The 24704-nt window shown below is 35.2% G+C and overlaps 1 protein-coding gene across 1 annotated transcript in view; it reads left to right on the forward strand.

The window, feature by feature from the left end:
* hcn4 (hyperpolarization activated cyclic nucleotide-gated potassium channel 4) overlaps nucleotides 1-24704 on the forward strand; it is a 106511-nt gene that overhangs the window by 71566 nt on the left and 10241 nt on the right. Inside the window, exons 5-6 of the mRNA XM_067389473.1 lie at nucleotides 19285-19431; nucleotides 19625-19865. Of these exons, the coding sequence (XP_067245574.1) occupies nucleotides 19285-19431; nucleotides 19625-19865 (388 nt within the window). The remainder of the gene's footprint in view (nucleotides 1-19284; nucleotides 19432-19624; nucleotides 19866-24704) is intronic.

The raw sequence follows: 24704 nt of genomic DNA on the forward strand, positions 1-24704 counted from the left end.
GAAAAAAAAAAGTAAATACCATTTACTACAACAAAACCATCAAAAAAGATAAAATCTCTGAACTCTACCTACAAGATCTGTCCTCTAGTCATCGGAAAAAAAAAATTCTCCAGAATGTGTGTGTGAAGTTTGAGCTCAAAATCCCCCACAGATCATTTATTATAGCTTGTCAAATTTGAGCAAAAACACGCCAATTTTGTGTGTGTCTCTTTAAATGCAAATGAGCTGCTGCTCCCGCCCCCTTTCCAGAAGAGGGCAGAGCTTTAACAGCTCAACAACAACAAAGCTGGAGAATCTCACGCAGCCAAAATTATGACAGTGTTCAGCCTTACATTGTTCAAACCGGTACACCGCTTTTGCTTGCACAAAAAAAAAATAGTGGCGCTGTAGGTGGAAACGTGCAGATTAAGGGGTGGTAATATTATAATAAGATCCCCTTCTTACGTCACAAGGTGAGGGAATTCTGAGTGGCTTGCAGAGAAAGGCTTACCAAAAAAGTTATTGGATTGTCCTTTTTCACATTTTCTGTGTTGGTATACCCGATTATAGCACTTAAACATGGAAAAAGTCAGATTTTCATATCAGTCATCTTGTATTGTTAACAAATCCATCAAGCATGAGAAAACAAAAGCATGCATCACCAGCATATGATGTTCTTTCAGCGTGTGAGTTGGGACGCAGCCACGGACAGTCACATCAAAACGCCGATTAGATTTAACAGCATCATCACTGAGAAGAATCGGTATTCGCACCTCTCTAGCTTTCGCACGTGCTTATAATCACATCTGAACACGTCCCGGAAGCCCACTGGCGTCCACGAGATTCTCTCACACCCTTCCTCACTGTGTCTCTGCTGACCTACAATATGAACGTGTGAGGCTGGGAAACACTGTCCGATTTCCCTGTTGACATCCTCACACCGTCTGTCTCTGACCGTATGTGCCGAGACACATTTGGCACAAAGAGAATCGCATGCTGGAGAGTTGCAGGCAGAGGCATCCTTGCTCTAAACGCGTCGAATAAGTAAGTGTTTGGATATCTCGGGTAATCCTGTTCACCAGGCCGGCGTAAGAGCATTACAGAGCAGTCATGACATGTTTTATAATTGCTTAAGTTAATGAGAATTAATTCTATCGCCTCTAATCTAGTTGACTCACACATGCTCTTGAGCGTGGAGGCAGGATTAGCCGTGAGATCGCTGGTAGGGGTTGAGCCCGAGGCAAACGCTTCATACGTTATCATCTCAAATCAAAGACTTCTCACCTTGAAATGGTGTGGGAGAGAAAGAGACGGCAAAGCCTGATAATAGAGAAAATACTTCCAAACTGTCCTGAAACTACTCCGGTTTTAAAGCCAACTTACCCGTTTGGAAAAGAGTCAGCTAAACTTCAAGCTACTTACATTTGAAGCTGTTTAAGTGGGCGAATTAAATAATGTGATTTATTTAATATGAGATTATAATGTGTGATTAAAAACTCAATATTTATATCGCACAAAACAATGATGGTGTCAGAATTAAAGCATCATCATTGATGCAACTGAATTAAAAAGTAATTCAACTGCAATATTTCAGCAAAATAAATATGCAAAAATATGCTATTGATAAATAACTAGAAGAATAACAGGAAACGGTAAAGCTATTTGTGCTACTAACCAGTATGATAATGAAATTAAAATAATATGATAACAATTATTTGTTTAACTCAGCATTTGTGTTGTTTTGACCCAGCGATTGGGTTGTTTTAACTCAGCAATTGGGTTATTTTGACCCAGCGATTGGGTTGCTTTGAACCAGCGGTTGGGTTGTTTTATCTCAGCAATTAGGTTGTTTTGACCCAGCGATTGGGTTGTTTTAACTCAGCAATTGGGTTATTTTGACCCAGCGATTGGGTTGCTTTGAACCAGCGGTTGGGTTGTTTTATCTCAGCAATTAGGTTGTTTTGACCCAGCGATTGGGTTGTTTTGACCCAGTGATTGGGTTGTTTTAACTCAGCAATTGGGTTATTTTGACCCAGCGATTGGGATGTTTTGACCCAGCGATTGGGTTGTTTTATCTCAGCAATTGGGTTGTTTTGACCCAGTGATTGGGTTGTTTTAACTCAGCAATTGGGTTATTTTGACCCAGCGATTGGGTTGCTTTGAACCAGCGGTTGGGTTGTTTTTATCTCAGCAATTAGGTTGTTTTGACCCAGCGATTGGGTTGTTTTGACCCAGTGATTGGGTTGTTTTAACTCAGCAATTGGGTTATTTTGACCCAGCGATTGGGATGTTTTGACCCAGCGATTGGGTTGTTTTATCTCAGCAATTAGGTTGTTTTGACCCAGCGATTGGGTTGTTTTGACCCAGTGATTGGGTTGTTTTAACTCAGCAATTGGGTTATTTTGACCCAGCGATTGGGTTGCTTTGACCCAGCGGTTGGGTTGTTTTAACTCAGCATTTGGGTTGCTTTAACTCAGCGATTGGGTTGTTTTGACCCAGCGATTGGATTGTTTTTATCTCAGCAATTAGGTTGTTTTGACCCAGCGATTGGGTTGTTTTATCTCAGCAATTAGGTTGTTTTGACCCAGCGATTGGGTTGCTTTGAACCAGCGGTTGGGTTGTTTTATCTCAGCAATTAGGTTGTTTTGACCCAGCGATTGGGTTGTTTTGACCCAGCAATTGGGTTGTTTTGACCCAGCAATTGGGTTGTTTTAACCCAGCAATTGGGTTGTTTTATCTCAGCAATTGGGTTGTTTTGACCCAGTGATTGGGTTGTTTTAACTCAGCAATTGGGTTATTTTGACCCAGCGATTGGGTTGCTTTGAACCAGCGGTTGGGTTGTTTTATCTCAGCAATTAGGTTGTTTTGACCCAGCGATTGGGTTGTTTTGACCCAGTGATTGGGTTGTTTTAACTCAGCAATTGGGTTATTTTGACCCAGCGATTGGGATGTTTTGACCCAGCGATTGGGTTGTTTTATCTCAGCAATTAGGTTGTTTTGACCCAGCGATTGGGTTGTTTTGACCCAGTGATTGGGTTGTTTTAACTCAGCAATTGGGTTATTTTGACCCAGCGATTGGGTTGCATTGACCCAGCGGTTGGGTTGTTTTAACTCAGCATTTGGGTTGCTTTAACTCAGCGATTGGGTTGCTTTAACTCAGCGATTGGGTTGTTTTGACCCAGTGATTGGGTTGTTTTTATTTCAGCAATTAGGTTGTTTTGACCCAGCGATTGGGTTGTTTTATCTCAGCAATTAGGTTGTTTTGATCCAGCGATTGGGTTGTTTTGACCCAGCAATTGGGTTGTTTTGACCCAGCAATTGGGTTGTTTTAACCCAGCAATTGGGTTGTTTTATCTCAGCAATTAGGTTGTTTTGACCCAGCGATTGGGTTGTTTTATCTCAGCAATTAGGTTGTTTTGACCCAGCGATTGGGTTGTTTTGACCCAGCAATTGGGTTGTTTTAACCCAGCAATTGGGTTGTTTTATCTCAGCAATTGGGTTATTTTGACCCAGCGATTGGGATGTTTTGACCCAGCGATTGGGTTGTTTTATCTCAGCAATTAGGTTGTTTTGACCCAGCGATTGGGTTGTTTTGACCCAGTGATTGGGTTGTTTTAACTCAGCAATTGGGTTATTTTGACCCAGCGATTGGGTTGCTTTGACCCAGCGGTTGGGTTGTTTTAACTCAGCATTTGCGTTGCTTTAACTCAGCGATTGGGTTGCTTTAACTCAGCGATTGGGTTGCTTTAACTCAGCGATTGGGTTGTTTTGACCCAGCGATTGGGTTGTTTTTATCTCAACAATTAGGTTGTTTTGACCCAGCGATTGGGTTGTTTTATCTCAGCAATTAGGTTGTTTTGACCCAGCTATTGGGTTGTTTTGACCCAGCAATTGGGTTGTTTTGACCCAGCAATTGGGTTGTTTTAACCCAGCAATTGGGTTGTTTTATCTCAGCAATTGGGTTGTTTTGACCCAGTGATTGGGTTGTTTTAACTCAGCAATTGGGTTATTTTGACCCAGCGATTGGGTTGCTTTGAACCAGCGGTTGGGTTGTTTTATCTCAGCAATTAGGTTGTTTTGACCCAGCGATTGGGTTGTTTTGACCCAGTGATTGGGTTGTTTTAACTCAGCAATTGGGTTATTTTGACCCAGCGATTGGGATGTTTTAACTCAGCATTTGGGTTGCTTTAACTCAGCGATTGGGTTGCTTTAACTCAGCGATTGGGTTGTTTTGACCCAGCGATTGGGTTGTTTTATCTCAGCAATTAGGTTGTTTTGACCCAGCGATTGGGTTGTTTTGACCCAGTGATTGGGTTGTTTTAACTCAGCAATTGGGTTATTTTGACCCAGCGATTGGGTTGCTTTGACCCAGCGGTTGGGTTGTTTTAACTCAGCATTTGGGTTGCTTTAACTCAGCGATTGGGTTGCTTTAACTCAGCGATTGGGTTGCTTTAACTCAGCGATTGGGTTGTTTTGACCCAGCGATTGGGTTGTTTTTATCTCAACAATTAGGTTGTTTTGACCCAGCGATTGGGTTGTTTTATCTCAGCAATTAGGTTGTTTTGACCCAGCTATTGGGTTGTTTTGACCCAGCAATTGGGTTGTTTTAACCCAGCAATTGGGTTGTTTTATCTCAGCAATTGGGTTGTTTTGACCCAGTGATTGGGTTGTTTTAACTCAGCAATTGGGTTATTTTGACCCAGCGATTGGGTTGCTTTGAACCAGCGGTTGGGTTGTTTTATCTCAGCAATTAGGTTGTTTTGACCCAGCGATTGGGTTGTTTTGACCCAGTGATTGGGTTGTTTTAACTCAGCAATTGGGTTATTTTGACCCAGCGATTGGGATGTTTTAACTCAGCATTTGGGTTGCTTTAACTCAGCGATTGGGTTGCTTTAACTCAGCGATTGGGTTGTTTTGACCCAGCGATTGGGTTGTTTTATCTCAGCAATTAGGTTGTTTTGACCCAGCGATTGGGTTGTTTTGACCCAGTGATTGGGTTGTTTTAACTCAGCAATTGGGTTATTTTGACCCAGCGATTGGGTTGATTTGACCCAGCGGTTGGGTTGTTTTAACTCAGCATTTGGGTTGCTTTAACTCAGCGATTGGGTTGCTTTAACTCAGCGATTGGGTTGCTTTAACTCAGCGATTGGGTTGTTTTGACCCAGCGATTGGGTTGTTTTTATTTCAGCAATTAGGTTGTTTTGACCCAGCGATTGGGTTGTTTTATCTCAGCAATTAGGTTGTTTTGATCCAGCGATTGGGTTGTTTTGACCCAGCAATTGGGTTGTTTTAACCCAGCAATTGGGTTGTTTTATCTCAGCAATTGGGTTGTTTTGACCCAGTGATTGGGTTGTTTTAACTCAGCAATTGGGTTATTTTGACCCAGCGATTGGGTTGCTTTGAACCAGCGGTTGGGTTGTTTTATCTCAGCAATTAGGTTGTTTTGACCCAGCGATTGGGTTGTTTTGACCCAGTGATTGGGTTGTTTTAACTCAGCAATTGGGTTATTTTGACCCAGCGATTGGGATGTTTTAACTCAGCATTTGGGTTGCTTTAACTCAGCGATTGGGTTGCTTTAACTCAGCGATTGGGTTGCTTTAACTCAGCGATTGGGTTGTTTTGACCCAGCGATTGGGTTGTTTTATCTCAGCAATTAGGTTGTTTTGACCCAGCGATTGGGTTGTTTTGACCCAGTGATTGGGTTGTTTTAACTCAGCAATTGGGTTATTTTATCTCAGCAATTAGGTTGTTTTGACCCAGCGATTGGGTTGTTTTATCTCAGCAATTAGGTTGTTTTGACCCAGCGATTGGGTTGTTTTGACCCAGCAATTGGGTTGTTTTAACCCAGCAATTGGGTTGTTTTATCTCAGCAATTGGGTTGTTTTGACCCAGCGATTGGGTTGTTTTTATTTCAGCAATTAGGTTGTTTTGACCCAGCGATTGGGTTGTTTTATCTCAGCAATTAGGTTGTTTTGATCCAGCGATTGGGTTGTTTTGACCCAGCGATTGGGTTGTTTTGACCCAGCAATTGGGTTGTTTTAACCCAGCAATTGGGTTGTTTTATCTCAGCAATTAGGTTGTTTTGACCCAGCGATTGGGTTGTTTTATCTCAGCAATTAGGTTGTTTTGACCCAGCAATTGGGTTGTTTTGACCCAGCAATTGGGTTGTTTTAACCCAGCAATTGGGTTGTTTTATCTCAGCAATTGGGTTGTTTTGACCCAGTGATTGGGTTGTTTTAACTCAGCAATTGGGTTATTTTGACCCAGCGATTGGGTTGCTTTGAACCAGCGGTTGGGTTGTTTTATCTCAGCAATTAGGTTGTTTTGACCCAGCGATTGGGTTGTTTTGACCCAGTGATTGGGTTGTTTTAACTCAGCAATTGGGTTATTTTGACCCAGCGATTGGGATGTTTTGACCCAGCGATTGGGTTGTTTTATCTCAGCAATTAGGTTGTTTTGACCCAGCGATTGGGTTGTTTTGACCCAGTGATTGGGTTGTTTTAACTCAGCAATTGGGTTATTTTGACCCAGCGATTGGGTTGCTTTGACCCAGCGGTTGGGTTGTTTTAACTCAGCATTTGGGTTGCTTTAACTCAGCAATTGGGTTGCTTTAACTCAGCGATTGGGTTGTTTTGACCCAGCGATTGGGTTGTTTTTATTTCAGCAATTAGGTTGTTTTGACCCAGCGATTGGGTTGTTTTATCTCAGCAATTAGGTTGTTTTGATCCAGCGATTGGGTTGTTTTGACCCAGCAATTGGGTTGTTTTGACCCAGCAATTGGGTTGTTTTAACCCAGCAATTGGGTTGTTTTATCTCAGCAATTAGGTTGTTTTGACCCAGCGATTGGGTTGTTTTATCTCAGCAATTAGGTTGTTTTGACCCAGCGATTGGGTTGTTTTATCTCAGCAATTAGGTTGTTTTGACCCAGTGATTGGGTTGTTTTATCTCAGCAATTAGGTTGTTTTGACCCAGCGATTGGGTTGTTTTGACCTAGCAATTGGGTTGTTTTGACCCAGCGATTGGGTTGTTTTGACCTAGCAATTAGGTTGTTTTGACCCAGTGATTGGGTTGTTTTGACCCAGTGAATGGGTTGTTTTAACTCAGCAATTGGGTTATTTTGACCCAGCGATTGGGTTGCTTTGACCCAGTGGTTGGGTTGTTTTAACTCAGCATTTGTGTTGTTTCAACTCAGCGATTGGGTTGCTTTAACTCAGCATTTGGGTTGTTTTGACCCAGCGGTTGGGTTGTTTTAACCCAGAGGATAGGTTGTTTTGATCCAGTGACTGGGTTGTTTTGATCCAGGGGATTGGGTTGTTTTAACTCAGCAATTTTGTTGTTTTGACCCAGCGATTGAGTTGTTTTAACCCAGAGGTTGGGTTGTTTTAACCCAGTGATTGGGTTGTTTTGATCCAGCGACTGGGTTGTTTTAACCCAGGGGATTGGTTTGTTTTATCTCAGGAATTGTGTTGTTTTGTCTCAGCGATTGGGTCTTTTTGACTCAGCGATTGGGTTGTTTTAACCCAGCGATTGGGTTGTTTTGTCTCAGCGATTGGGTTTTTTTAACTTACATTTGTTCTTGTTTGCAAAGCCGTTTCACTCAAATACATACGGCACAATAGGGAAGAAAAGACAATGACATCACAATGTAGAATCTTTTCTTCATGTTTCTCTTAATTTTTCATGTTTGAATCCCAGATTCTCAATGTACTTTTTGTGTACATCAAGGTCTTTGACCACTTTGATGAAAACACACCGAAAGAGACTTTGGTGTGTGTATATTTATTCATAAACAGCATGTTTTGACACGTCGGCCCCAAACGTTGTGAACAAGAACGAGGTGCTGCTTCGCCTCTCTGCCCATTCGCTCCAAATCTTTAATTAACACTTGGCAATTATGTGCATTTCCTCGGGGGCTGATAAATGAAAACTTTAAAGCTGATTATATTCTGCAGTCCTGATGTTCTGACGCCTCGAGTTTGTGTGAGAGAAAGAGTCTCAGGTTCAGCACTAGAAACAGCAGGAGCAGAGATGCGTCAGTGTGACCAGTCTTGGCAGCTCTCAGAGGTTATTTTATCCCCAGTCAACCCGATGGCTCTAATCTCATTTATTCTGCTGCCGAACTCGACTTTCCTCCTCTGAAATCAGTCCCTGCGCTCTCCGAAGACCCCCGCTGCTGCTTCACCGCAGTCACAGCTTTCATGTTAAGCCATGCGTGGGCTTCTCTGGAAGAACTTTATGAGAATCTTTCCTGCTTGCGTTGCAGATGCGGTAATGACATCAGTAGGAATAGATCTATGACAGATGTGCTGCTTTTACAGGGTTATTATCGTTAACTAAAACTACACTGAAACTAAAACTATAAAAACTTACTTGAAATAAAATAAACTGAAACTGAACTTTTATTTCAGCTAGTGGCAAATGCAACAAATATATTTTTTTATAGTTTAACTTAAAGTACTAAAATAACTAAAACTAAGACTGAAATAAAATTAATAAATTAATTATTTTTTTTTAAATCAATAAAAACTAATAAGAATGACAACAACACACAGCAAAAAACTAAAACTTTAACTAAAATAAAAATAAAAATGGAAATAAATAAATAAAAAATTGACTCTAACTGAAACAAAATAAAATAAAAGTATAAAACTTTAAGCTAGTTGCCAAGGAAACATTTATTATTTTTGTATAGTTTATCTTAAAGTACTAAAAGTAACTAAAACTGAGACTGAAATAAAACTGAAAAAAGTATTTAATTAAAAAAACTAATAAAAATGACAAAAACACACAAAAAATACAAAAAAGAGCTAAAATTAAAACAAAAATGGAAATAAATAAAATAAAATAAAACATAAAACGTTCAGCTAGTTGCCAAGGAAACATTTATTTTGATATAGTTTAACTTAAAGTACTAAAATAACTAAAACTAAAATTGAAATAAAAATGCATATATTATTCTAATTAAAAAACTAATAAACATGACAAAAATACACAACAAAATTGCTAAAGCTTTAACTAAATTTCAAATAAAAATGGAAATAAATTTAATTTAATTTAATTTAATTTAATTTAATTTAATTTAATTTAATTTAATTTAATTTAATTTAATTTAAAAACTTTCAGCTAGTTGCTAAGGACACATTTATTATTTTTGTATAGTTTAAAGTACTAAAATGACTAAAACTGAGACTGACATTTATAAATTATTCTAATTAAAAAAATAATAAACATGACAAAAACACAACGAAATTACTAAAACTTTGACTAAATTTCAAATAAATATGGAAATAAATAAAATAATAAAATAAAATTTTAACTTAAAGTACTAAAGTAACTAAAACTTAGACTGAAAATAATACATTCATTTATTTAAAAAAATAAATAAATAAAATCTTACACTTGAAAAAATACAAGAAAATTGCTAAAACTTTAAGTTAAATTTAAATAAGGAGGAGGAAAAAAGGTCCTATAGTAGTATCTCAGTGATCTCAGACTAACTCTGGTGTTTCATCACGAGATCTTCTTCAGGCCGGCTGATGGTCATTTATCAGGCAGGAGTCTCAGTTTGTGGGTCACTGCGACCTAAATTAAGCTCAACCTTTGAGAGACCTTTGTGAATCCTGCAGCAGCCCAGGGCTTTGTTCTGCATTTAAATGTCTCAGAATAATGAAAACCAGGATTTGCTCTTGTTGAAATTCAGCTCATTCAGGACAGAAGTGGAGAAATCAAAGTCAAACACACGTTTACCTGAACACAAGAGTCTTCTGAAGGAAGACGCAGATCTTTCATGCGCGCTGGACTCTATACAGACCAGTCACAGTCTGTCATGCAAATTCATCAATTCCCCTTGATCCCGTTCACACGGTAACCTGCTGTAGCCATGGATACCGCTGGAGGCTGCTGGGATGGCCTGGTTATGAAGAGAGCATCACAACAGAAGCGGTTTTGATTGTATCATGGGATGAAATCAAAATTGTTTCTGGACTTAATATGAATGATTATATTCATACTGATGTTTAATCACGTCATTTTTGGCCAATCTTGCAAAATAAAAGAGGATGATTGTTATTATTACTATTTTTATACTCATATTTATATATTTTTTTATTTTGCAGTAAAATGCTACAATAGTAATAGTTCTTATATTGTTTAATATTTATTTATTTATTATTCATACTGGTATAAAATCAAAATTTAGACCAAATTGTACAACCTTGCAAAATAAAATATTTGTATTTATTTTCCTTTAAAACTCTTTAAAACTTTATTTTTGCTGTAAAATGCTACAATAGTAATAATTCTTGTATTTTTTTAAAATATTTGTATTTAGTGATAATAATTTATAATAAAAATATTATTATTATTATTATTATTATTATTATAGTCATACTGGTTAAAAAATCGCCATTTTTGTCCAAAGTGTGCAGCCCTGCAAAAGAAAATAATCTATTTATTTTTCTTAAAAACTCTATTTTTTATTTTGCAGTGAAAAGCTTCAATATTAATTGTTCTTATATTGCTTAATATTTTATTTATTCTTATATTGTTTAATATTTTATTTATGTATTTATTATTATTATTATTATTATTATTATTTATTTATTTATTTATTGGGCTTAAAACACTTTTTTATTTTGTAGTGAAATGCTGCAATAGTAATAATTCTTATATATTTTTAAATATTTTTATTTAGTATAATTAATCATAATAAAATTATTATTATTATTATTATTATTATTATATTCCTACTGGTATAAAATCTAAATTTTTGTCAAAATTTTGCAACCTTACAATGTTTTATTTTTTATTTTTTGCTTAAAAACTCTATTTTTTATTTTGTAGTGAAATGCTTCAATATTAATTGTTCTTATATTGCTTAATATTTTATGTATTCTTATATTGTTTAATATCTTATTTATGTATTTATTATTATTATTTTTTATATATATATTATTTATTTATTTTTTGGGCTTAAAAACACTTTTTTATTTTGTAGTGAAATGCTGCAATAGTAATAATTCTTATATATTTTTAAATATTTTTATTTAGTATAATTAATCATAATAAAATTATTATTATTATTATTATTATATTCCTACTGGTATAAAATCTAATTTTTTGTCCAAATTTTGCAACCTTACAATGTTTTATTTTTTATTTTTTGCTTAAAAACACTATTTTTTTTTATTTTGTAGTGAAATGCTACAATAGTAATATTTTTTTATATATTTTTAAATATTTGTATTTAGTGATATGAATCATAATAAAATTATTATTATTATTATTATTGTATAGCCAAATTGATATAAAATCAAAATTTTTGACTAATTTGTGCAGCCAACTTTAATCAGAAAGTTCACAATTACATTTTTTTCCCCAAATCATAGCGTTTATTTTGTGTGTGTCTGTGGTTAAATCATGTTCTATCGGGGGGAAAAAACAACACTGACCGTCTTTATTTTCTCAGCACGTGTTTCTGGACTTTCTGGATTCATCAGTGCAGGTTATTTCAAAGAAAATCACGTTTTTAAGGGTTTAAAGTAGTTTGTGTGATGTCTCAGTCCTAGAGTTTCTGTTCCTCTGCGTAACTCAATTTGATTGATTTGTATTTAAATATATTGGCCACATAAATAGTTTGCTAAAATGATCAGCGGTCGTTCTGTGAAGAGATGTTGTGGTCTGCAGTATTTTTCTCTTCAGTACGAGTGCAAATGTTCCAGGCCGTGATTAACCCGGGATTTGGCTGAAACTCCTCGCACGCAGAGAGGAATAGAGGCAGAAGGCAAAGTAAATGTTTAGAAATTATAATTAAGCGCTGACATCTCTTTTGGGACATAAATTATTCATGTTTATTTGGAAAGAAAATTTGCATGTAGTGTTAGGGAGACAGAAAGAGGCTGAACGGATGCGCTGTTAGTGTGTGTGTGTGTGTGTGTGTGTGTCTCAGAGGAGCTGGATTGATTTGTGAATTGACTGTAACTGACAGATGATGTCTGCTTCCCTCAGGAAGAGCAACTTTTACCTGAGAGCTGCTCGTGATGCCAGTAAATCATTCAGCTGTGTGTGTGTGTGTGTGTGTGTGTGTGTGTGTGTGTGTGTGTGTGTGTGTGTGTGTGTGTGTGTGTGTGTGTGTGTGTGTGTGTGTGTGTGTGTGTGTGTGTGTGTGTGTGTGTGTGTGTGTGTAAAGTCAGGTGATTTTATGTCATTATGTGAGCATGTAGCATTTAGTGTCATCTGGGGGGCTGGTGTTACATCACTTCCTGAAGCTGATATTCACTTCCTGTGGTCTTTCAGGACATGAAATCAGTCTGACGTATCAGAAGTCGATCAGCAGATGTTCTGTCTGCTGCTGTGAGAACAGATGCAGAAATAGATCTGGTGTCACATCAGAACATCACAGAGAGTTTATATTAAAGTTTATAATCTTCTTCAGATGCCTCTGTTCTTCTGCTCCTTCACAGAAATCGCTTAATGTGATCATCAAGTCACAAAGGCTGAAATTGAATTAAATATATGAGGGAATTAATTATTGAAATTTTAAAAATAATAATAATTATTATTATTACAGTCTTACTGATATATAACCACATCATTTTCGACAAACACTACATTAGAAAATTATTATTATTTTTAGTATTTATCTTAAATACTACATTTTTTACAGATCAAATAATCGTTGTTCACATTGTGCACTTCTGCAAAATAAAATTGACTATTTTATTAAATTTCAAGACTACTTTTTATTTTACAGCAGAATGTTACGATAGTAAAATTTCTTTTATTGTTTAATATTTTTATTATGTAATAATAATAATTTATTATTATTATTATAGTCACATTAATATATTATCACTTTTGCCAACCCCGCAAAATAAAAAGATTATTATTATTACTATTTTTAATATTCAAATATTAATATTATTATTATTATTTATACAGTATAGTCATATTAATGTATAATCACACAATCTTTGACCAAATTGTGCACCACTGCAAAATAAAATTATTATTATTATTATTATTATTATATAGTCATATTGATATTTAATCACAGTTTTTGACCAAATTATACTCATATTTATGTATTTTTTTATTTTAGAGTGAAACGCTACAATAGTAATAATTCTTATTTTGTGTAATATTTTATTTATTGTTATTATTATTACCATTATTCACATAATCCTTGTCCAAATTGTGCACCTCTGCAAAATAAATTAATTATTAGTATTATTTATTTATTTATTTTTCTTAAATATTTTTTTACAGTGAACTGTTAACAATAGTAATATTTCTTTATATATTTTTAAGATTTTTATTTATTTAATTATTATTATTATTATTGATATTTTATACTCATATTGATATATAATCTCATTTTTTTTGTCCAAACTGTATAAATTGTCCAAACTGTATAATTATTATTTTTACATTATTTTTCCTAAATACTCTTTTTTTTATTTTAGAGTGAAATGTTATAGTAATTTCTTATATTGTTTAATATTTTATTTAGTAACAATAAGTATTATTATTATTATTATTATAATATAGTCATATTGATATTTAAACAGTTTTTGACCAAATTGTGCAGTCTTACAAACAAGCGCAGCAAACATTAAGCTTTTGTATTGTATTTGAAATCACAATAGCTATCTATTTCCCCAATTTTTGCATCTTCTTTTGTGTGTGTTTATGGTTGAAAACATGTTCTCCATGTCATTTTGTGACACATACGGAGCTCCTCTGAAGCCACAGATGTCTCCTTGAGCCTCTGCTCAGCTTCTCTGTGTGTGTGTGTGTGTGTGTGTGTGTGTGTGTGTGTGTGTGTGTGTGTGTGTGTGTGTGTGTGTGTGTGTGTGTGTGTGTGTGTGTGTGTGTGTGTGTGTGTGTGTGTGTGTGTGTGTGTGTGTGTGTGTGTGTGTGCTGAATATGATCAGTGGACAGAGCCTGATTAAAAACCGACACACACTCGAGAGGTCAGTGTGTGTGTGTGGTTTGTAGGTGAGCCGTCACAGTCGATGGAACAGCTTCATTGGGATGCGCACATGAGCGTGGAGGGCTGGTGTGTTTTTCATTCAGGACCAGATTTCTTCATTGAGTATGAAGGCTGGAGCACTACAGGAGACGGACAGGATCAGTGTGTTTCTGCTGAGAGTTTACTCACCCTCGTGTTGCTCCAAACACATATGCTGGCATTATTTTCTGTAAAAAGCAAATTTTGAAGAATCTTTCTGCAGTTCTTTTCTATACTTTGCTATAGAGTATGGCAAACTGTTTTAACATTTAATCCTTAAAACATACTAATATCTAATTTCATGCTACTAGTACTTATTTTTAGATACTAGTATCTATTCCATTAGGTACTAGTACTTATTCATTACTAGTACCTTTTTGAAGATACTTGTACTTATTCATTAGATACTAGTTCATATTTATTAGATACTAGTAACTATTCCAATTGTGCCTAGGATGTATTAATGCATACTAGTCAAAACTGAATAGTTGATATCTGAATGACAGAAAAAACAGCAAAAATGCTAAATGTGTTACTAGTAACCATAGTATAGTTAAATAAAAAAATAGGTCCTAGTACCTAAAGAATAAGCACTAGTATCCAAAGAATAAATACATACTTAAAGAATAAGCACTAGTACCTAAAGAATAAGTACCAGTACCTAAAGAATAAACACTCGTACCTAAAGAATAAGTGCTAGTACCTAAAGAATAAACACTAGTACCTAAAGAATAAGTACACATAAAGAATAAGCACTAGTACCTACAATAAGTTCTAGTACCTAAAGAATAAATACATACTTAAAGAATAAGCACTTGTACCTTAAGAAAAAGTGCTAGTACCTAAAGAATAAGCACTAGTATCCAAAGAAATAAATACATACTTAAAGAATAAACACTTGTACCTAAAGAAAAAGGGCTAGTACCTAAAGAATAAGCACTAGTACCTAAATAATAAGTGCCAGGACCTAAAGAATAAACACTCGTACCTAAAGAATAAGTGCTAGTACCTAAAGAATAAGCTCTAGTACCTAAAGAATAAGTACACATAAAGAATAAGCCCTAGTACCTACAATACGTTCTAGTACCTAAAGAATAAGCACTAGTATCTAAAGAATAAATACATACTTAAAGAACAAGCACTTGTACCTAAAGAAAAAGTGCTAGTACCTAAAGAATAAGCACCGGTACCTAAATAATAAGTGCTAGTACCTAAAGAATAAGCACTAGTACCTAAATAATAAGTACACATAAAGAATAAGCACTCGTACCTAAAGAATAAGCACTAGTATCTAAAGAATAAGTACATACTTAAAGAATAAGCACTTGTACCTAAATAAAAAGTGTTAGTACCTAAAGAATAAGCGCTAGTACCTAAAGAATAAGTGGCAGTACCTAAAGAATAAGCACTCGTACCTAAAGAATAAGTGCTAGTACCTAAAGAATAAGCACTAATACATAAAGAATAAGCACTAGTACCTAAATAATAAGCACTAGTACCTAAAGAATAAGCACTAGTACCTAAAGAATAAGCACTAGTACCTAAAGAATAGGTGCTAATACCTAAAGAATAAGCACTAGTACCTAAAGAATAAGCGCTAGTACCTAAAGAATAAGTGCTAGTACCTGAAGAATAAGCACTAGTACCTAAAGAATAAGCACTCGTACCTAAAGAAAAAGTACTAGTACCTAAAGAATAAGTACTAGTACCTAAAGAAAAAGCACTAGTACCTAAAGAATAAGTGCTAGTACCTGAAGAATAAGCACTAGTACCTAAAGAATAAGCACTCGTACCTAAAGAAAAAGCACTAGTACCTAAAGAATAAGTACTAGTACCTAAAGAATAAGCACTCGTACCTAAAGAAAAAGTACTAGTACCTAAAGAAAAAGCACTAGTACCTAAAGAATAAGTGCTAGAACCTGAAGAATAAGCACTAGTACCTAAAGAATAAGCACTCGTACCTAAAGAAAAAGCACTAGTACCTAAAGAATAAGTGCTAGTACCTGAAGAATAAGCACTAGTACCTAAAGAATAAGCACTCGTACCTGAAGAATAAGCACTAGTACCTAAAGAATAAGCACTCGTACCTAAAGAAAAAGTACTAGTACCTAAAGAATAAGTACTAGTACCTAAAGAAAAAGCACTAGTACCTAAAGAATAAGTGCTAGTAACTGAAGAATAAGCACTAGTACCTAAAGAATAAGCACTCGTACCTAAAGAAAAAGTACTAGAACCTAAAGAATAAGTACTAGTACCTAAAGAAAAAGCACTAGTACCTAAAGAATAAGCACTCGTACCTAAAGAATAAGTGCTAGTACCTAAAGAATAAGCACTAGTACCTAAAGAATAAGTGCTAGTACCTGAATAATAAGTGCTAGTACCTGAAGAATAAGCACTCGTACCTAAAGAATAAGCACTAGTCCCTAAAGAATAAGTTCTAGCTCCTAAAAAATAAGTACACCTAAAGAATAAGCACTCGTACCTAAAGTATAAGCACTAGTACCTAAAGAATAAGTTCTAGTACCTAAAGAATAAATACTAGTTCCTAAAGAATAAGTACACCTAAAGAATAAGCACTCGTACCTAAAAAATAAGTACTAGTATCTAAAGAATAAGTACTAGTACCTAAAGAATAAGCACTTGTACCTAAAGAATAAGCACTCATACCTAAAGAATAAGCACTAGTACCTAAAGAATAAGTTCTAGCTCCTAAAAAATAAGTACACCTAAAGAATAAGCACTAGTAACTAAAGAATAAGTTCTAGTTCCTAAAAAATAAATACACCTAAAGAATAAGCACTTGTACCTAAAGAATAAGCAGTCATACCTAAAGAATAAGCACTAGTACCTAAAGAATAAGTTCTAGTACCTAAAGAATAAATACTAGTTCCTAAAGAATAAGTACACCTAAAGAATAAGCACTCGTACCTAAAAAATAAGTACTAGTATCTAAAGAATAAATACTAGTTCCTAAAGAATAAGTACACCTAAAGAATAAGCACTCGTACCTAAAAAATAAGTACTAGTATCTAAAGAATAAGTACTAGTACCTAAAGAATAAGCACTTGTACCTAAAGAATAAGCACTCATACCTAAAGAATAAGCACTAGTACCTAAAGAATAAGTTCTAGCTCCTAAAAAATAAGAACACCTAAAGAATAAGCACTAGTAACTAAAGAATAAGTTCTAGTTCCTAAAAAATAAATACACCTAAAGAATAAGCACTTGTACCTAAAGAATAAGCAGTCATACCTAAAGAATAAGCACTCGTATCTAAAGAATAAGCACTCATACCTAAAGAATAAGCACTAGTACCTAAAGAATAAGTACACCTAAAGAATAAGTTCTAGCTCCTAAAAAATAAGTACACCTAAAGAATAAGCACTAGTACCTAAAGAATAAGTTCTAGTTCCTAAAAAATAAATACACCTAAAGAATAAGCACTTGTACCTAAAGAATAAGCAGTCATACCTAAAGAATAAGCACTCGTATCTAAAGAATAAGCACTCATACCTAAAGAATAAGCACTAGTACCTAAAGAATAAGTACACCTAAAGAATAAGTTCTAGCTCCTAAAAAATAAGTACACCTAAAGAATAAGCACTAGTACCTAAAGAATAAGTTCTAGTTCCTAAAAAATAAATACACCTAAAGAATAAGCACTTGTACCTAAAGAATAAGCAGTCATACCTAAAGAATAAGCACTAGTACCTAAAAAATAAGTACTAGTATCTAAAGAATAAGTACTTGTACCTAAAGAAAAATTACTAGTACCTAAAGAATAAGTTACTTAAATGTGTTCAGTTTTTAGTGACACGCTATTGGCCTCACACAATCAGCCAATCAGAATGTGTTGTGTAACATACATTCATGAGGAGCAGCATTTTGGGCCAATGAGATTGAGCTGTGGTGGGCGGAGCTACTCAGCATGATGTTGCAGAAATAGAGAGAGAGAGAGTGTGTGGGTGTGTGTGTGTGTGTCTGTGTCTGTGTGTGTGTGTGTGTGTGTGTGTGTGTGTGTGTGTGTGTGTGTGTGTGTGTGTGTGTGTGTGTGTGTGTGTGTGTGTGTGTGTGTGTGTGTGTGTGTGTGTGTGTGTGTGTGTGTGTGTGTGTGTGTGTGTGTTCTCTCAGGCAGTGCCACAGGCAGTTGATCATCGTTGATCAGTCTCATTAGGCTCTAACTGCTCTCTGTCTCTGTTATAGTGCCGTTCAGAGGATATTAGCGTCTGCTGTGTTTTATGGCAGCAGCTGACAGTGTTTGAGCATCTCCAGTGAAAACTCACCTTCATACAGTATCAGATGAGAATGGAAAAGAACTGTGATATCTGTCTGTCATATCTATTATCATATCTATGTGTCCGTGTCTGCTCACAGATTCTCATGTGGTTTATAGCTGTGCATATTAAACTGATGCATAACGTGTGTGTGAGGTGCTAATTGTCATTCGGCAGAAGTGCGTGTGTGTGTGTGTGTGTGTGTGTTAGAGAGAGAGAAGGTCAGTAAAGATCTCAGCACTGTTGCTCAGTATTCTACAAACCTTTGATCTCTTGCTCTGCCCTGTCAGAACTGTCCTGACGACATGCAGAACAGCACACACACACACACACACACACACACACACACTCAGTGGGAGGTTTGTCTTATTGTTATAACTTGTATGCCGAAGCCAATAACTTTTTTTTTTTTAATTATTAAAAAAAAATTTAAGATGTATTTATTAATAGGCATATTGAACTGCTTATTTATAAAAGCATGTTTTAAAATGTAGTTAAATGCAATAAAAATTTTAATTTAATCAAAAAAATAATTTAAAATGTAATATTTATATTGCAACTTTAAAAAGTAGATTACTTGTTCAGCTATGCACTGTAAATCATTTTATATAATATTTTATATTTATATTTTATCTTGAATAATTTGCAAAATGTTAGTAATTTTAACACAGCAAGAGGGATCATAAAAATGCATGTTGCTTTTTATTTAATACCATCTTGAATAAGCTATTTCACATAAAAATAGTATCTGAATTTATCAAAAATTAAAAATAAATATTTATATTATATTATAAATTATATAATATTATTATATTTAAAGTGTGATTAATTATATAATGTTATATCATGTATTGGTAAATAATATGCATTAATGAATTAACCTTAAACTAGTCAACTAGCATAGTCTAGGAAAATCAAATCAAAAGCATGCCTTAAAATTAGTGTTGTTACATCATCAAAAAATTCTCTTTAACATGTTAAACACAAAAATAATGCTTGTCTCTCTCTGTCCGTCTGCAGTACAAGCAGGTGGAGCAGTACATGTCGTTCCATAAGCTGCCAGCGGACATGAGACAGCGGATCCACGATTACTATGAGCACAGATACCAGGGGAAGATGTTTGATGAAGAGAGCATTCTGGGAGAACTAAATGAGCCACTGAGAGAGGTGAGGACACACAGATGCATGCTGGGTAAACCTGCTCTCACCCATAAACACACACACATGCTGCTATACTACTATTCATTCAGTATGTGCATTATCTGTATGCACTGAATACTCATTTGTCGCAGTGTTTAGTATAGTGAATGAAATGATATCAGCTTGTTATATTTGATCAATCTGTCTATAATGTGTTCAGGAGATCATAAACTTCAACTGTCGAAAGCTGGTGGCGTCTATGCCGCTGTTTGCCAATGCAGATCCGAATTTCGTGACGTCGATGCTCACCAAACTTCGCTTCGAGGTCTTCCAGCCGGGAGATTACATCATACGAGAAGGAACCATCGGGAAGAAGATGTACTTCATCCAGCACGGCGTCGTGAGCGTCCTCACCAAAGGAAACAAGGAGACCAAGCTGTCGGATGGATCGTACTTTGGAGGTACAAATGAATTGCAAACAAAGTGGATCATGCACACACACACACACACACATAGAGGAGCTCAGCTTTAATATTCATAATGATGGATTAGCCAAAACAAAAGCTTTTGCCTCTAAGCTTTTGGGACAGTCACAGAACCGCGGGATCGTAGCTGATAAGTGCCCTATTTCTGGGACATTAACACAGATTCCTAGCAGGTAATGTTTGGGTCATTTCCGCTGTAATTTTGTGGAAAAAAGTAAAGAGATGTTGCTTTGAAGAAATATTTGAGGAAAAATTTGAGAGATTAGGTCCTCTGGAGACAAACGGTATGTATATATTTATATAAATAATTCTAATGTATATATATATATATATATATATATATATATATATATATATATATATATATATATATGCACACACACACACACACATATATTAAATATATTAAATATATTAAATATATTATATATATATATATATATATATATATATATATATATATATATATATATATATATATATATATATATATATAATTCTAATTTATATATAAATCTATTTTTTAAATATATTAAAATAAATTACATTTATATAATTAAAAATACAGTAAAAACAGTAATATTGTGAAATATTATTACAATTTAAAATAACTGTGTACTATTTAAATATATTTGACAAAGTAATTTATTCCTGTGATCAAAGCTGAATTTTCAGCATCATTACTCCAGTCTTCAGTGTCACATGATCCTTCAGAAATCATTTTAATATGATGATCTGCTGCTCAAGAAACATTTATGATTATTTTCAATGTTGAAAACAGTTGTGTACTTTTTTTTTCAGGATTCCTTGATGAATAGAAAGTTCAAAAGAACAGCATTTATCTGAAATACAAAGCTTCTGTAGCATTATACACTACCGTTCAAAAGTTTGGGGTCAGTAAGAATTTTTATTTTTATTTTTTTGAAAAGAAATTAAAGAAATGAATACTTTTATTCAGCAAGGATGCATTAAATCAATCAAAAGTGGCAGTAAAGACATTTATAATGTTACAAAAGATTAGATTTCAGATAAACACTGTTCTTTTGAACTTTCTATTCATCAAATAATCCTGAAAAAAAATAATGTACACAAATATTTTGTACAATTGTACACATTAAATGTTTCTTGAGCAGCAGATCAGCATATTAGAATGATTTCTGAAGGATCATGTGACACTGAAGACTGGAGTAATGATGCTGAAAATTCAGCTTTGATCACAGGAATAAATTACTTTGTCAAATATATTCAAATAGAAAACAGTTATTTTAAATTGTAATAATATTTCACAATATTACTGTTTTTTACTGTATTTTTAATTAAATAAATGTAGCCTTGGTGAGCAGACGAAACTTCTTTAAAAACATTAAAAATCTTAGTGGTTCCAAACTTTTGGACTGTACTGTATATATTATATATATATATATATATATATATATATATATATATATATTAACAAAAATAGTATATTTATTGAACTAAAATATAATGTAATATATTAAAATATATTGTTATTTTATTTTTAATTATATATATAATATAAGGCATCTAAGGCTGTTTTCACATTGTTTGGAACAAATCACCCACAAATCACCTGAGACGTATTGTCATGTGACTAATGACTCCGGAGCTTCAGGAAAATGATGTCATGACAACACTGATTGGCTGATGACATCGCAAGAACACACACAGTCTCAAAGCTTCACTAGTCATGTCAAAAAAATTAAAATTCGAAAATTGGAATTGTGTAAAAAAAAATTACTATAAATTAGACTTGTGTAAAAATATTTATACACATATATATATATATATTAAATTTATATTTATATATAAATACATTTTAATTTTTTTGACATGACTAGTGAAGCTTTGAGACTGTGTGTGTTCTTGCGATGTCATCAGCCAATCAGTGTTGTCATGACATCATTTTCCTGAAGCTCCGGAGTCATTAGTCACATGACAATACGTCTCAGGTGATTTGTGGGTGATTTGTTCCAAACAATGTGAAAACAGCCTTAGATGAGGTCAAAGGTCAGGGCTGTGCCTTCAATTTATATAAACGTGTGAGAGACCGTTGGATGCAGCACTCGACACTGTTTCATTTGCTTCGTGTCATTGGGTGGTTTCTGTTTAAATGAAGAGGCGTTTAGCTGCATGTGACCCGCCCGCCCATCACTAATTACAGCTGGTGTACGGTGCACGCGACCTCCGACCTCGTCCCGTGGGAGCTCTGCTGAAAATAATGGAAAGATAGCACTCAATCTATCTCTACCACAATACTAATGTTAATTTGCATACAAGCTTCTGTCCATCCTGGCACCAGTGCATGCTGGGAAAGGAATGGAAAGCTGTGGAGAATTTGTTTTTAATTATGAGTTATTCACTCATGAAATTAATTTATGTAACGCCTCTTCAGGGGGGATGAGGCTGTTTATATTTATTGCTTATCATTTGGCCGAAACAAAGCTGACTTACAAGTCGCCATCAAATCAATCTGACCATTCTTATTTTTAATGGAATATTGCATTGTTGGATATTTCATCATTATTGTTTTTTAATTAATGTTCCTCGTAATCTCGTAATCAGAATCTCTTCTCTGATGATGAGGGCGGGGCAACCTGTCACTCACATGAGATCCACCAATAGCAAACCACAACCATCCAATCAATTCCCCACAGACAAAGTCAAGCCCCGCCCCACATTTGTTCTTGTTTGCAAAGCGTTTCACTCAGATATACAGCACAATAGTGAAGAAAAGACTAGTGAAATGGTTTTAGAGCAGGCTTCACACCTGTGATGTCTTACACTGCTGTCTAAGTAGGCGACTCAGTAGGGTTTGGAACAGTCTCAGTTCATCCCATAAATAAGAAACGCAAGTAAACCCTCAGATAAGCCTGACTTTAAATGTCACACATGAAAACACACGAATGCCCTCATGATTCCTGTGATTGTGATGGGCATCAATGATTTAAATGAAGGGGCTGATGATAATTATGGACATGCTGCTTAAACCAGGTCATGTGACTCGCTCCCCGTAATGAGGCCGCACGGTTGAGCATGATGTAATGAGGAGGGAATGAAAACGAAGAGCAGGAAAATACAGATTTATTCATTCATTTATTATTCTGAAGAAATGTAGTGCAGTGCTGAGGAATAAACAGGGCAGACAGTCACTTTTATTGGAACACACACACACACACACACACACACACACACACTCGCTGCACTGTAATACATGTGTCGTGAGCCTCTTTGGATAAAAGCTTCAATCAGCAGCAGGATCTCAAAGCGCTGCAGGAGTGTGTGTGGGTCATTGTTAGTTAAATGTCATGATCGGAAGCGTTTGATTAGTTGTGATCTAGAAGCAGGATTTCTTTGGGAAAATCCCTCAGATCTGAGTCATCTCAGGCTGTTTCTGTCGGAGAAGAAGGAAAATCAATGTTGTCATCTTGTGTCACTCACTAGACTGAGAAACACATGATGCCGTGTGTGTGTGTGTGTGTGTGTGTGTGTGTGTGTGTGTGTGTGTGTGTGTGTGTGTGTGTGTGTGTGTGTGTGTGTGTGTGTGTGTGTGTGTGTGTGGCACCAGAACTAGTTTTGAAGTGGAGGGTGTGGAATCACTACATGATTTCTCAGCTCATGAATATTAATTAGGTCGTGCATACTTTGCTAGGAACTTCACTGGGCCGTCCATTCATGCAACTACTTAATATTCATGAGGCAAGCCTTCACTTGTGATTTGTAATTCAGGTTTTGTGCAGGTTGAAAAGCTGTCAGGTCCAATCACACCAACCTTAAGTTGAGATTGAATATCAACATTAATCAAATATTTTATTTTTTCATGCCATTTTAATGGCATATCTTAACTTATATCTTACATTTTCAAGATATATTTATCTGGAGATCGGGTTTGTTATGACAAGTCAGACCTCAATTAAAATGAAAATATGTGTTTATTTGTCTATGGACAGTTTTAATTGTTTAAAGGTGACCTATAATGCCCCTTTCACAAGATGTAATATCAGTCTCTGGTGTCTCCAGAATGTGTGTGTGAAGTTTCAGCTCAAAATCCCCCACAGATCATTTATTATAGCTTGTCAAATTTGCCTCTATTTGGGTGTGAGCAAAAAACACGCAGTTTTTGTGTGTGTCCCTTTAAATGCAAATGAGCTCCACTTTCCAGAAGAGGGCGGAGCTTTAACAGCTCAACAACAACAAAGCTGGAGAATCTCACGCAGCCAAAATGAGGAAAGTGTTCAGCCTTACATTGTTCAAACCGGAGTCGACACTGATGGAGAGACTCAGGAAGAAGTTACAACTTTTAGACGTTTCTGAATGGTTAGTGAATGTAGTCATGTTCATCTTTTGTGCAAATCCAGCGTTGAATTGACCCTCGTTTGTGAAGCAGTCCGGCGTAAAACAACAACTCTTCCTCTTCTCTAAAGCAGCCCAACATGGCCCCGCCCCCTTTGTTGTGTGTTCTCGGGGGCGGGGTTTATGTCAGTTTTAGGGTTTGTGATGTCACTAACCCAGGAAGAAGCTCGTTGTAGTCCCTACCAGCCGTTTGTTGTAGTCCTTAAAAAGCGATTTCTGTAGAAGAAAATATCTCCTTTGCACTGAACTTTGAGTGTCGTAACTTTGCAGATGTTGTTTATGATCAAACTGCAACATTACACACTAACTAAAGTTAAAAAAGTGAAATCATAAACAACCACCCCTTTAAATATTTAAAATATAGTATTTATTTGTTAAATGTAAAATATAAATCATTTAAATCTATAAATATAGCTCGTTACACAGTGATTTGTACAACATTAT

This window comes from Chanodichthys erythropterus, chromosome 7, assembly GCF_024489055.1.
Source record: "Chanodichthys erythropterus isolate Z2021 chromosome 7, ASM2448905v1, whole genome shotgun sequence".
NCBI lineage: Eukaryota > Metazoa > Chordata > Actinopteri > Cypriniformes > Xenocyprididae > Chanodichthys > Chanodichthys erythropterus.